We start from the raw sequence: 14965 nt of genomic DNA, 5'->3' as shown, positions 1-14965 counted from the left end.
CCCCACTATGTCACTTCTGCGCCGCCCCGTTTGGAGATGGCACGGTCATGACGTAGCCATGGCAGCCCCCATGTGGGATGGGTGCCGCCATTTTGTACGGACCCAGTCCGTAGTAGGGTTAGGGGCATCAGGAAGTGACGCCCCTTTCTAACCCTAGTATGTCCTTGGGATGTACTATAAGCCCGTCCGGAACGGGCCTATGGTAGAATAGTTCCCAGGTGGTATTGCTACATAAATATTACAGTTGTAGGCATTTCACAGTTTCCTCTTTACAATCTCTAATTACACTTTCACTCCCATTCAGTATTCTTCTCTCAACTCAGTTCCCTTCAACTCCTTTCAACTCTTTTAAACTCTCCCTCAGCTCCTCTGCACTGAATTCTCTTGAGCAGAACTCTCTTGAACTGAACTTAACTCGACTGATCTTAACTCAACTTAAGTGACTTCCCAGTCACTCACTCTCCCTTTTTTATCTACTACATCCCCGGTAGCCCCTCCCTCACACTCAGCCCGATCCAGGAAACCAAATTTACCCACTGACTCCATCACATGCACTTAGTTTAAAATCAAGAAATAGGAAATGTTTGTCTATGCTTCACTCCTCTCTTGCTCATGCTGAATAACAGTCAGTTCAAATTCCTTTAAATCTTTAGTGAGGAAAATAATCCAGAAGCCAATATTCTTTCCTTTAACATTTCTTTTCTAGTGCAAGCAACGTAATACGCATCACTGTATATTTATGTTGATTTTGGCTCAGAACAGACGGGCCAAAAGTGGTATACCGCCGCCGATACTAGAGTTACAGACCGCAGAGCATCCGCACGCTCCGGAAACCTAGCACGTGGCAACGGCAGCGTCCCGTCCACACAGGCGCCACCATGATGATGTAAGCAATGCGCACCATACAGATGTGGCTGTGCATCGCTTATGTCATGAGTGCGCCAATGGCGCACTTATGACATCCGCATGGCATCAGAAAAAGAACCTGGTTTTTCTGAGTTCTTTTTGGGGCGGAGGGATGCTGCACAGTTTAGATTCTGTGGCGGCCCTCCGGGGGAAAACTAGACACCTGCAGCCTGCCCTGACAGGGAGGTATGTACCGGGCCTCTGTCTCTTAATCTGTCCTGTTTTGTATGGTTCTGTTTCAAGATGTTTCATTTGGAGTACTGTCCAGTAAGCTATTTCAGTGTTTATAGCATAAATGAAATACCAATAGTCAAGCAAATATCCTCAGAATGCCAGTATGTGAATTGTGACTTTCCATGTTTCCACCAATGGGAAAGGTAATAGAAAAAAATCCTGTGATGATTTAATTAACAAAAATTCCATTTACATTGCAAACTGGATTTGTATAAGTGATGAAATAACATGAGCAGGTTCCCCCCCCCCCCCGCTGTTTTTATGACCTCTTTTCTCATAAGAAAGAAACCATCTGTAGTAAGTTAGTATAAATGAAGATCACTCATTTATGAGCAACCAAGGGCAGAATGCGATTAAAAAATTATTTTGACAGCTGTATAATTTACTAACCTCTGCGTTAATGAATCTCACTTCTGCTAAAGTTCTCAGTAAATCTCTTTCCAAAGAGAAAAATCTAGTGGGAGAAGGTGATTCTCTTTGTACATTTCCTTCTTGATCCTCGTCTAATGTTCCCATACTTTTCTTCTTGAATACTAAAAGATAACTAAAGTTTGTTATTTTAACAACCTCTGGATATCTATCTGCTTATGTAAACATTGAGAATAATAAAACCTTGGTTTTCAGATGAACAGCCTCTGTGTTTTTTTTAAATTAACAATTTAATCCAAGAATACCTCCAGGTGAGATTTTTATCAGGTAATAGTTGTTTCCCATTCACCAGTTTTTAAGGGAGGTCAAGACAATGTTATTTATTTGTAATCCTCTTGTGTCTTCCCACAGTCTTTTTCATCTTTTTCTTTTCATAAAAACTGGTTAAGGAGGAAAAGATTGTACTAAACATGCAATACCTTTTGACTGACAGCAGTAGGAGATGTCCATCTTATAGCACCTTAAATAGCTTTTCAATTATTTTAAAAAAATATCTGTGTTTTAAATAGTCTTTTAATGGTTTTTAAAAAGAGAAAGAATGGATGAACTACCATCATGTTACAGATTACCTGTATTAACATACAGCAATCCATAAATTCAGTCTACAGCTCAGAAAGTAACATTTAAGTACAGCATAGAGCTGGGTTGTCAAGCCTTGAAATAATAATAATAACAAAATAGCACTATCTAATCAGGGCTTGGGAGCATAACCCTTTGATTCAGGAGGTAGGATCCAAAACAGGTGTGTCAGAACAAAGAGAAACTGGGCCATAGGAAATCATGATGAGGAGACAAAGGTCCAAAACATACTGCAGAAATAATCCAGTTTGAGACGACTTTAACTGCCCTGGCTCAATGCTAGGGAATTCTGGGAACTGTAATTTTGTGAAACATTTAGCTTTTCTGTCAGAGAGCTCTGGTGTCACAATAAACTACAGTTCAAGAATTCCCTAGCACTGGCCAGGGCACTTAAAGCAGTATCAAACTGGATTATTTCTACAGTGTGTTTTGGACCAGAATCAAACAAGAATTTAGTGGGTGTGGGAACAGCACCCAATGGGTTTTGGAAGGCTCAGAGATAAAGACCAGAACAATTTAATTTTTTCAGGCAAGCTTTTGACAATTTAATGGTGTGGAAGTAGGGCTTTTTACCATGTAGGGCAGGGAAAGGCAACAAGAGAGACTAAGGAGTCACATTAGCTCCCCAGGAGATGTTACAGAGCCACATTTCTCTCACTGACAAAGAGTAAAATATGTTTTTTGTCTTCTATTCATGTGAGGAATAACACTATCAATACCTAGCTATATAAACAGCTGAAAGGGGAAAAGAAAGCTTTGTCTCATACTTTTTCAGCAACATGTTTTATTCTCTGCTCTTCAAAGAAAGAATTTTTCTCTAAGAATTTGCTTAGGTGACACCTGATGAAGTAATATTACACATAAATAAATGAATATTATGACTTACATTTTCTGCGCTTTGATGCCTTTGTAGTTTGACAGTCATCATACAAGAGGCAGAATCTACATGCAGCTCGACACACATCCCATACACCTTGTTTTCGTGCTGTTTTTGCTATTTCTGACCAAAGTTTAACTCTATACAAATGAAAAAAATTACAAAAAAGTTCAATTACATTAGAAGATATTATTATTATTATTATTATTATTATTAACCTTTATTTATAAAGCGCGGTAAATTTACACATCAGAGCAAAAATAATGTGGCAATGCACTCTTATTAAAAGGATATGCCACCTTTCTCCCAGTAGAGCTGTAGAATTTTTTTGTAATATATTCTTTTAAAAAAACAAAGCAATGCTTCTCTATGATGATAATTACCTCTCTTTTTCATTTTCATGTCCTATTCTCTTCAAATGCCCATCCGCTTTCTCTACACTTCTGCTGTGGTGCTCTGCTTTTGCACAGAGATAACTAATCTGACCCTTACTTTTACTTGAAGCAACTAAACAGGAAGGGAGAAAAAATTAGAGACTTTTGCACAACATGCACATTACTGGCACAGTAATTTCACTAGACTATCTTAGCCATTGAATGAGCCATTTTAGAATTAAATTACTATTATCTAAGAAATAAATCATTTGAGACAAGCAACAAAGGGATGAAAGACAAATTCCTATGAAAAAATATACAGCATCTTCACATCTAACATTATACAAACTATTGATGCTATTAAATATAAACCCAGTGAAGAAACAATTTGTAACACATCTCAGTCTGTATGCAAATCTATATCTATATCTATATCTATATATCCTGCCTTTCTCCCAAAATGGGACCCAAGGTGGCGAACATATATAAAATATAACAGTTAAAATTGTACAATTAAAATCATAAAAATATAAAAATAACAAATAGAAAGTTTTAAAACATACAGAGTTAAAATTAAACTGTCCAAGTCCAACCCTCTCATCTCCCAATAAAACCAAGCTTTCCAGATCTCAAAACGCCTTTAAACAAAAATGTCTTTGCCTGCCTGCGAAAGGCCAGCAGTGAGGGAGCCAACCTAGTCTCCCATGGAAGGGAGTTCCACAGGGAAGGAGCAGCCACTGAGAAGGCTCTCTCTCAGGTCCTCGCCAGGCAAGCCTGGGATGGTGGTGGGACCGAGAGAAAGCCTTCTCGTGAAGATCTTAGGGCTCTAGGTGGTTCATATGGTGAGATACGGTCTTTCAAATAGTCTGGACCTAAGCCATGTAGGGCTTTATAGGTCATAACCAGCACTTTGTATTGTGCTCAGAAACAAACTGGTAGCCAGTGAAGCTGTTTCAATACAGGAGTTATACACTCCCTGTAACTGGCTCCAGTCAACATTCTGGCCACAGCATTTTGGACTCGCCGAAGTTTCCGAACAGTTTCCAAAGGCAGCCCCACATAGTGTGTGTTACAGTAGTCCAAACGGGATGTAACCAAAGCATGTGTCACTGTAGTCTGATCTGACGTCTCAAGGAACGGGCGCATCTGGTGCACAAGTTTTAATTGTGAAATTGCACTCCTGGCCACTGCTGAGATCTGGGCATCCAGATTCAGACTGGAGTCCAGGAGCACACCCAAGCTGCGAGCCTGAGATTTCAAGGGGAGTGTAACCCCATCCAGCTCAGGCATAGCCCCAATACCCTGATTTGCCTTACGACTGACCGGGAGCACCTCTGTCTTGTCTGGATTAAGCTTCAATTTGTTTGCCCTCATCCAGCCCATTACTGACATCAGACACTGGTTCAGCACAGGGACAGCTTCCTGGGAATCAGATGGAAAGGAGAAAGAGAGTTGGGTGTCATCTGCATACTGATGACACCACGCCACAAAACTCTGGATGACCTCTCCAAGCAGTTTTATGTAAATGTTAAACAACATGGGGGACAAAACAGAAACCTGAGGGACTCCACAGGCCAGCGGCCCAGGAATCGAACAGGAGTCCCCCAACACCACCTTCTGGGTCCGCCCCTCCAAGAATGACCAGAGCCACTGCATAACAGTGCCCCCAAGCCCCATCCCAGGGAGGCATCTCAGAAAGATACCATGGTCGATGGTATTGAAAGCCGCTGAGAGATCTAACAGGACTAACAGGGACACACTCCCCCTGTCCAGTTCCCTGCGAAGGTCATCCACCAAGGCGACCAAAGCCGTCTTTGTGCCATAGCCAGGCCTGAAGCCAGATTGAAATGGATCTAGATAATCTGTTTCATCCAGAAATCCCTGGAGCTGGGAGGCCACCACTCGCTCTAGAACCTTGGCCAAGAATGGAATATTAGAGACTAGCCGATAGTTGTCAAGAATGGTGGGATCCAGGGAGGCCTTCTTCAGTAATGGCTTCACACACAGCTTCCTTTAGGCAGGATGGAAATTTGCCTTGCTGCAGTGAAGCATTCACCACTCCCTTTACCCACTCAGCCAGTCCCCCTCTAACTGATTTCAAGAGCCAGGAAGCGTCAAGTACGCACGTGGTGGCTCTCACTTCTCCAAGGATCCTATCCACATCCTCAGGCTGCACAAATTGAAACTTATCCAATCATATGGGACAAGCAGGCACTATGGTTACATCCACTGGACCTGCCTCAACTACGGCATCCAAGTCAGAGCGAATCCAAGTGACTTTGTCTGCAAAGTGTCTTGCAAATTCCTCACAGCGAGCTGTCGAGTGGTCTTTGTTTTCTTCTTGGGGGCCAGAATGTAAAAGGCCCCTGACAATTCGGAATAGTTCTGCTGGATGACACTGTGCAGACTTAATGGTGGCAGAAAAGTATAGTTTCTTAGCTGCCACCACTGCCATGGCATAGGTTTTCCAGTGGGTTTTGGCCCATGTTCGATCGGATTCACTCTGAGTCTTCCGCCATAATCGCTCTAGTCTCCGTCCCGCTCATTTCATCACCATCAGTTCCCTTGTAAACCAAGAAGCATGTCTGGCTCCGCTTCGTGTGAGGGGATGCTTAGGGGTGTCCTGTCGAAGCCCTGGCCATTTCCCAATTCCAGAGGTCAGCCAGGGCTTCGACAGGATCACCTGCCAAGGTAGCAGAAAACTCCCCAAGAGCCGTCAGGAATCCCTCCAGATCCATAAGTCTCCTGGGGCGGACCATCTTAATCGGCCCTCCACCCCTGCAGAGGTTCTGAGTCCCAGTGAGTCTAAACCCTACCAGGTAGTGATCAGTCCATGACAATGGAACTACTGACAGTTCCTCCACTCCCAGATCACTATCTTCCTGCCTTGAACAGAAAACGAGGTCCAGAGTATGTCCTGCTATATGGGTGGCTCCAGATATTATTTGGGACAACACCATGGTTGTAATGGCAGACATGAAGTCCTGAGCTGCTCCTGACAGAGCAATCTCTGCATGGATGTTGAAGTCCCCCAGGACAACAAGCCGAGGGGACCACCGCAGAGACTAACTCAGCCAGCTCAGGCAGGGGTAAATATAATATTAATACTGGATATTTTAGTGTGTTAATCAGACAAACCCTAGTTTCTAAGGTGAAGAAAGGGAGGCAGAAAGAAAGAGGGATGGGAATGAAATCCAAAAATATCTGACACAGAAAGTAACTTATACTGTCAGAAACAAGATACAACAGGGAAATGAGCTGAGCCCTCAGGTGGGAAATGACTTAAGCAACATAGACATGTCAAATGTGGATTATGTCAGCAGTCTAATGACACAGCAGTCATATATTTTCTATAACCAAGCTAGATAAGGCTTTCCTACAAAATATGATGAGGCAAGACACTGAATAGTATCAGTTATGGTCCTTGTCATAGCTATGACTGAATAAGCTTTAATTTGACCCTCAAGCAATGTACCAGGATATACAAATAAAAATACATGGACATATAATGGTTTTTTAAAATAAAAAAAATGATGCATCAGATATTTCTAGAAGAGTAGGCATCACAGAAATGAAAAGATCCACTAAATCTTTCAGTATAACATTTAGTACATGCCTACTCAGAAGAACTTTGGTTTGTATCAATGAGCTTATTCCCCAATAAATGACCATAGGATTACATCCTTTACCAATAATCTTCCCAATTGAAAAATGATTCGCATAACTGCCAAAAATAGTTACAGAGAATACATTATAATTATTTACTGTGTCCAATACACAGAAATATTCATTATAAACAGACAAACAAAAAGAATCTTTCTGTGCATTCACTTGGGTAGTTATTAATACTATTCATGTTATTACAACATGTTCCTAAACAAAAAGTAGTTCATTCTAGCAAGCAGGAAATACAAGTCCACTCCACACAGGGTTGCACCTTTAGGGTTTCTTGAAAAGTTAATTTGTACACTGGGAAATCCTGAGTTTCCCTCAAACATGTTTGTGAATTAGTGTTGTTTTGGGCACATAAGGACCATCAATTAAACTAGTACTATACAGTTGTCCCTCCCTTTTTGTGGACTTGGGAGTCCGTGGTCTTGCTCTTCATAGGAGGGACAAGCGGGGAGGGCCGAAATGGCGGTGTGCGCCATTATTTTCAATGGGACTCAAATATTTGCAAGGTTCCATTTTCACAGGGGAAGGGGCGGAACAGATCCCCTGTGAATTGGGACTGGCTATTGTATATATCTTAGGGTAGTGCTATACATTACACAATTGTTACTGGGATGTGGTGGCTTAGTTGTTAAGATGCCAGTTCTGATGATCACAAGATCGGAAGGTCGGCGGTTTGAGGCTCAAGTGCCGCATGATGGAGTGAGCTCCCATCACTAGTTGCAGCTTCTGCCAACCAACAGTTCGAAAGCATCCAAACGCAAGTAGATAAATAGGTACCATTTCTGTGGGAAGGTAACAGTGGCGGGGTACAGACCGCCAAAAAGAGGCGCCTCCTTGGCGCCTCTCTCTGCTGCGCAGGAGTGCCACAGCATACAAATTGTGTGGCGCTGCTGTGCAGCAAAGGAGGAACTCCCAAAAGCGGCTTCTTTTTGCGGTGCCACAAAGCGCCAAAGACGGCATGGTTACGTTGCAGCTGCACAGCGCCATTTGGAGGTGGTACAGCTGCAACGTAATCATTGTGCGCACCGTATGTATGGCGCTGCACAACTGCAGCACGTGCATGACGTGCTAGGGTTGCGAGGCATGTGCACGCGCTGCCCCAAGGCAACCCTAGCACGTCGTGGATGCACCACAAAGGGCCCATCTGGACAGGGCCGTGTTCTCTGCTGTTATACTGGCCACATGACTACAGAGTTGTCTTCAGACAATGCTGGCTCTTTGGCTTAGTAATGGAGATGAACACCACCCCCTACAGCCAGTTACGATTAGACATTCATGTCAAGAGGAAACCTTTACCTTTACCTTTAAACTAGGAACAATAGTGTTAAACCAGTTTTCACAGCAAACTATATGTCATATATGTTATCTATATGACATGTGTACTGTATTATCTTTAAAGAAGCATGTTCCTGCATCTGTCAACATGTATACCCATATATTATTTCTTTAATTTACATATTTGTTGTAAAAAGCTTCCTTGTGTCATATGGAGCAGCCATGCACAGTGGTCCCTTTTTTCGGGCTGGATATATTACCACATACTCCTTTTGTATTTTTTAAAAAAACATTGATAATATGGGTTGGCATCCTGACAGGCAATTACAAAGTTGTAAGCTAAATCTATAACCTCAAAGCTGTTTGGTATTCACATTTATGACTGTGGCATCATTATCACAACCACAAATACTCAGCAAGCCTGGCTTACTGAGCCATACTGAGCAACAGAATTCTCTGGCACTGGAAAGTTAAGTGATGAAGGATGATGTGCCCATCCCCCTTACACCAGCAAGCAGCATTGTGACAAGAAAGTATGACAGGACCCCACAAGTGTCCCAGCTTTTGTTCACTGCACTGCCACTTACTGGTGGTAGGGGACTGGTCATGAGCATCCTTCAGCACTCAGTTTGCCAGAGCAGCAGAACTCTGTCCTTCAGTAGGGCTGTCTGGATTTTAAGGTAGATTCTGGGGTTGGATCAGCAGATAGAGCATAACCACAACATCATACGTATGTGTCTAATGTAAGATCTCACTGTGATTTCAGATGCAAAATTAGTAAACTGAAATTTAATATGCTGGAATTTGGAACTTAACTGATAGACAACACGGGTAGATCCGACTGCTCTAAGTGTAGCTAAAAGCGTCATATTTTTAAGTTTGGAAAAAAAATAAGCACCATGCTTTGTTCAATGGTCACAAAATCCTATTGCTTTTTATCTGCACAAATGTAGTCTACAGACATCAAATACCGTATATACTCAACAATAAGTCGACCTCATGTATAAGTCGAGGGCAGGTTTGGGGGGCAAAATTATGGATTTTGATATGCCCCATGGATAAATCGAGGGTAAAACTTGGGGCCACATAAGAAAGGATCTAAAGGATGAAGCAAAAGAAAGCAATGCCAAACAACTTACAAAATTCCAGAAGGCATAACTGTTTGTACTCATCCTAAAAGCTGGATAGATGAGAGGAAGGTCAGTGCTTCCAGGACAGATTATACCTTGCCTTTCACCAGTGCATGGTTCCTTTTTTAATAATAATAAATAAATAATAATAATAATTTATTTTTATACCGCCCTTCCGCAGATCAGGGCGGTTTACATCATAATAAAAATACAATCATAACATTCCAATAAAAACAATACAATATAACAGTACAGCAACAATATAAAACCCCTGTTAGCCCATCCTCTTTGCCACAGAAGAGGAAGGGAGGCCAACTGGACATTAGTCGGGGAATGCAAGGTGGAAAAGAAAGGTTTTCAGGTCCTTTATAAATTGGGCCAGGGAGGTAGTCGAGCGGAGCTCTATGGGCAGCGTGTTCCAAAGGGCCGGGGCGGCGATGGAGAATGTCCTCCTCGTAGTGGAGGACAGCCTAGCCCCTAGCACCCTAAGGAGTTGCTGCCCAGATGTTCTGAGGGTGCGGGACGGAATATACGGGGAGAGGCGGTCCTTCAGGTATCCTGGGCCCAAGCCATTTAAAATTAAAAAAGTTAAAGTACAGTACAGTACTAACATTGACCCATGGATTAGTCGACCTCTGTTTTTGAGGTCAATTTTTTGACTAAAATTTCTATACTTATGCATGAGTATATACGGTACAAGTAAATATTTTTGGATACATGGTCAAACTTATATTAATGTATATGCCTTTGATATCCTATGTAATTCATCCCCCTCCCTTTCCACACTCTCCCTTTCTTTTTTCTTTCTTTTTTGTGCATTTATGTTTTAAAAGGCCTTTAAAAACATCCATCTAACATAAACACATTTCAAGTTAAAAGTGTTAATTCCCAAGTCATTCTTACCTACAGCCGGACGTAAAGCTTGTAAAAATTACTTTTTGTACTCCAGCTCTCAGAATCCCCTGTCTTGGGGCTTTTGGAGGTTGTAGTCCAAAAAAGTAACTTTTTCAAGCTCTGGCCAGATCCTCAAAAAATACTGTACCAGCATATCTGTGTGTGTGATGATTCAAAAAGAATGGTGCAAAACTGAATAAGCTTTACTTCTGCACCATTCTTTTTTAATCACTTACTGTATATCTGTGTGTTTGTGTGTGTGTGAGAGAGAGAGAGAGAGAGAGAGAGAGAGAGAGAGGTGGTGTTTTGAGCTTCAGCTCAGGGTTCCATTCCCTGCTTGGTCATGTAAACCCAATGGTGACTTTGGGCAAGTCATACACTCTCAGCCCCCAAAAACTCAGTGATAGCTGCATTTTAGGACCACCATTAGTCAGAAATGATTTGAAGGCACAGAACAACTCTTTCTCTCTCTAAATGTAACTGTAGTAAGAGGATAAAAAATTGCCATACAGGTTTAGATTCATATTTCATCTAGTGAAGCATTCTGTTCTGTTCCTAGCAATGGTCAGCCATATGCTAAGGAAACTGGGTGTTGCTTTGCACATGTACTCCCCAGTGCACAGCACCCTAGGACATTTTGATTTGTGCAGGCACCATATGACAGATTGCAAGTGTTGCCTTCTCCAATACTGTTAATGCTAAAAGAGGATGGCACACCATTTAAATAATAATAATAATAATAATAATAATAATAATAATAATAATAATAATAATTTATTTATAGCCCGCCCAATCACAAGGAATCCAGGCGGGTTACAAAAGGACAGTGGTACAGAGAAGAAATTACCCTAGCAAAAATCTCCAGGTATTATTCTTGAAACAATATCACAAAGCCCTTAAACAAGCCATCCACTCTTCCGGCTTCCTGGGATCAATTCAAACATAAAAAGCCAAAGGACTGGACTGTTTGAGGGGCAAAATAATAACAACAACAAATGCAATATCATATGGTATAGACACATTGGTTTCAAATTCATTTTGATAAAAGTGTTTCTCACAGATGTGATATTAATTTGGACTACTCAGCTGTGCACTGCTCCACCTGCAACAGCACACAAAATGAATATAGATAAAAGGCAAAATAATTCCAGCAGGTCACCATTGACTTTTTGAAAAACAGCACATCAGTTTTATACAATTTATCCATCAAATATGCATCAGTGGCCCTCTGTAAGATCAAGAGAATTCAGGCAAGTCACTGCAGGTTAAATGTGATACAGATAACTGATTCAATACATTAGCTAAGTAATTCTGTTGCAAAGGAAGATGACTATTTTATAGGAAACAAGTGTTCTGCTATGTGATGTGGAAGTTTAAAGAAACATTATTTTTAGTCTTGAGAACATACATTTTCTGGCAAAGAATATTTACTCCAATTAAAGTTCTAGTGTTTACTTCAATTAAAGCTCATTTCTAATTTATGCAAAAAGTCTATTAAATGTTCACTAAAAAGCTTTTTATCTCTGAAGACTTGAGGGATTAAAGTTTTCCCTTTAGCAATAAATTACAAAAAAAAAAAAAAATCTTATATGGGAAAATTTTTAAAACACTGAAAACTTTAATCAAACGTTAAAGGCAACTAGCTCTTAAGTTATTCTTAAACATGAATAGAAAATCCCAAATATCATCTCCTCTCCTTTGGACTGGAACTGCTTTGTTCAATGATACACAGAGATGGAGGTTAGAGGCTGGGAAATAGTACCTTCGCTGTAATGTCTTACCCATAAGGACTGTTTCATATTTTCCTTAATCCAAAATTCTACATGTAAGTGAAGAGGATATTCACATTACCTTTTATTTTCTATTGCTTTTTCACCTTTTGCTTTTCTCTGAAATTTCAGCAAAAAATGTTTAGGGGTATCTTTTTCAGCTGCATCACATTTATATATTAGCAATAGGACTCAGAGAAATAGATTCAAAGAATACTAAACTATCAATGTGCAGAAGAAAAGTCTTTGCAGCTTCTTAGGTCCTTCTGAATACTAAGAACCTCTCTAAATTAATATGTAATAGACTTCCACAAACTGCAGTATGACCCCCATATTCACAGGAAAATGTTCCTGGACTTACAGTGGAAATGCAAAACTGCAGATCATAGCAAACCCTATCAAAATGAATAGGTCATCCAGTTCGACTCTATGATTAACCTTCGCCTGAAGCATACCATAGAATAGTGCTAGAGGACCCAGAAAATGCCTAGAGAGAACATATTTTTTGGATGTGGGTAAGTGAAACTGTGGGTACTGGTCCTGCAGATGGGAGGCACATACTTTATGTCCTATCTCTTGTTTTGAAATGAAATAAACCATTCTAAATGCAGCTGTTCATCCTGTGACAGGTAAGCTAGAGTGGAATCTGTGGACAGCAAGAGGGAAAGTGATCTTTCTACTCTGAGATATCATAATACATGGTGAGCAGCATGGCAAGAAGTGCTCTGAAAAAAAATATAGATCATTCCCTCCTCTTCTTTTAAATGGATTTCTGATAGGACAAAGAGGATTTCCAATTTATTTGGCATAAAGAACTCAATGGACACCATCTCAGAGTGAACTTGTATTCATGGTAATCAAACTGCTTGCCAGAAGCAAGGTGCTGCCACATATGGGTTTAAAAACCAGCCATTACTAGTGGAACACGCATGATTATCCTGTCGCTGTCACATAAATACAGTTTTATTAAACTCATTCTATTCCTCCACATTCAGGGAAGCTGATCACTGAAACCAAACAGTTCTTCATACTAGGAAAAAATTAGCAACACAAGATTGTCTGTTTTGCCAGAACAGAAAAATAGTACCTTTAGTTTCATTTTCACTATCAAGGACGATCTGAAATGCCTCAGGGGCTAGTGCACGGCCAGCATTCATCAAGAGAGACCGTTTTTTTCTCACGCTGTCTTTTGTTGTTCCTTTTTTAGCCTGAATTTTTTTTTAAAAAAAGGATTTGTTACTACACAAATGGGACTTGCAACTATATATAATCAATCCTGAATATGATTGCTCCTGCTTAAAGTTTCAAATGTCTTTATTCTGTCTCTTAGACAGTTTTCCCATTTTTTATTCTCTAGTGGACACTGCACATTCTATGGCTGTGGAACATGTTCAGTTTTCATTAGGCTTTTGGAGAAAGAACCCAACTCCCTGAAGGATTTAAATCTTTGGTACTTCTGCAAATTTTAGGTTCATCAGGTTTTCCTCAAAATATGGATACTTCCTCCTTAGCATTTGCCACCTGAATTCACCATCACACAGAGTGGTGGTTTCATTCAAAACAGCAACCTGAGGAAGTGTTAAAACCATAATACTTTAGGGGAGAGTAGTCAATTCCCAATTTCACAGTTCTTAGGCTATAACACTCATATAGCTTCTTACATAGGGTGCATCTACACTGATGCCACTTTAAGTGCTGTGGTTCCATCCAATGGAATCCTGGTATTTATAGTTTTATTATTATTATTATTAACCTTTATTTATAAAGCGCTGTAAATTTACACAAAGCTTTTAGCCCTCTCTGTCAAATAGAGGTGCCGCACAAGGAGCCTGTAAGATGTGGCCATGGCAGTTAAACTGGCACCAAACTGCATCATGTCTACAGTATGGATGTACCCATAGTCAGTTTCATACAAATCTTTAGCAAAGAAAAACAATGATGATGATGATATTTATAATCCTCCTTTTCCCTAGTCTGAGACTCAAGGCATCTTACAAATGTTACAAAATTCAGGGCTATGGTTTCCTTCATTGAGTCAATCCACCAGTGATGCAGTCTTCATCTTTATCTCTTGCCTTCAAACGTACCAATCATTATTTTTGCCAGTAAATCATGTCCTTTCACAGTATGTTCAAAGTATGACAGCCTCAGTTTAATCATTTTGGCTTCTTGGGAGAGTTCAGGCCTACTCCTTATTTATTTGTCTTTTTGAAAGTTCATGCTATCTGTAAAACTTTCACCTAGAAGTGCATTTCAAATGAGTTGACTTTCTTCCTGTCAGCTTTCTGCAGTCAGATTTCATATCCATCCATATCTTTGGAAATATCAAGGTATAGATGACTCTATGATTCAGTGATATTTCTTTACACATTACATGTGAGGATCTCATATAGTTCATTCATAGGAGCTCTTCGAAGTCTAATGGGCTATACAGACCGCCCCAATAATGGCCAGATTGGGGTCATGGCAATATCATGCAGCAGCCCTGATCCGGCCTCTGGAGAGCGCAAAAACGAGCCACAAAAAGCAGCTCCTTTTTCTGTCCTCCAAGGGGCGCCATAGCCATGGCGGAGTGACTTTATGATGCCCCTTCGGAGCTGCATCATATAGATGCAGCACCAGAGGTGTGTCATGATGGTGTGCACCATGTGGACCGGCGTGCACCAAAATAGCGCCCTGGAGGTGGGGTAAGGGCATCCAGCATGAGGATGCTGAGCCCTGACTCCGCCCACAGGCTAGCATTTGTGCCGGTCTGTATAGGGCCTTAGTCTTCAGATTTCTTGACTATAGTCTCAATTTTGACTTCATTACACAGGCAAGGTA

General features: G+C 40.9%; 1 protein-coding gene across 1 annotated transcript in view; it reads right to left on the bottom strand.

Moving 5' to 3' along the window:
* The window catches only part of CFAP46 (cilia and flagella associated protein 46), a 146761-nt gene that overhangs the window by 94718 nt on the left and 37078 nt on the right, over nt 1–14965 (bottom strand). The window contains 4 exon segments of the mRNA XM_042458467.1: nt 1531–1673; nt 3035–3165; nt 3409–3532; nt 13230–13350. Coding sequence (XP_042314401.1) covers nt 1531–1673; nt 3035–3165; nt 3409–3532; nt 13230–13350 — 519 coding nt within the window.

This window comes from Sceloporus undulatus, chromosome 3 (genome assembly GCF_019175285.1).
Source record: "Sceloporus undulatus isolate JIND9_A2432 ecotype Alabama chromosome 3, SceUnd_v1.1, whole genome shotgun sequence".
NCBI classification, from domain to species: Eukaryota; Metazoa; Chordata; class Lepidosauria; order Squamata; family Phrynosomatidae; genus Sceloporus; species Sceloporus undulatus.
This window is presented reverse-complemented; position numbering and strand designations above follow the sequence as displayed.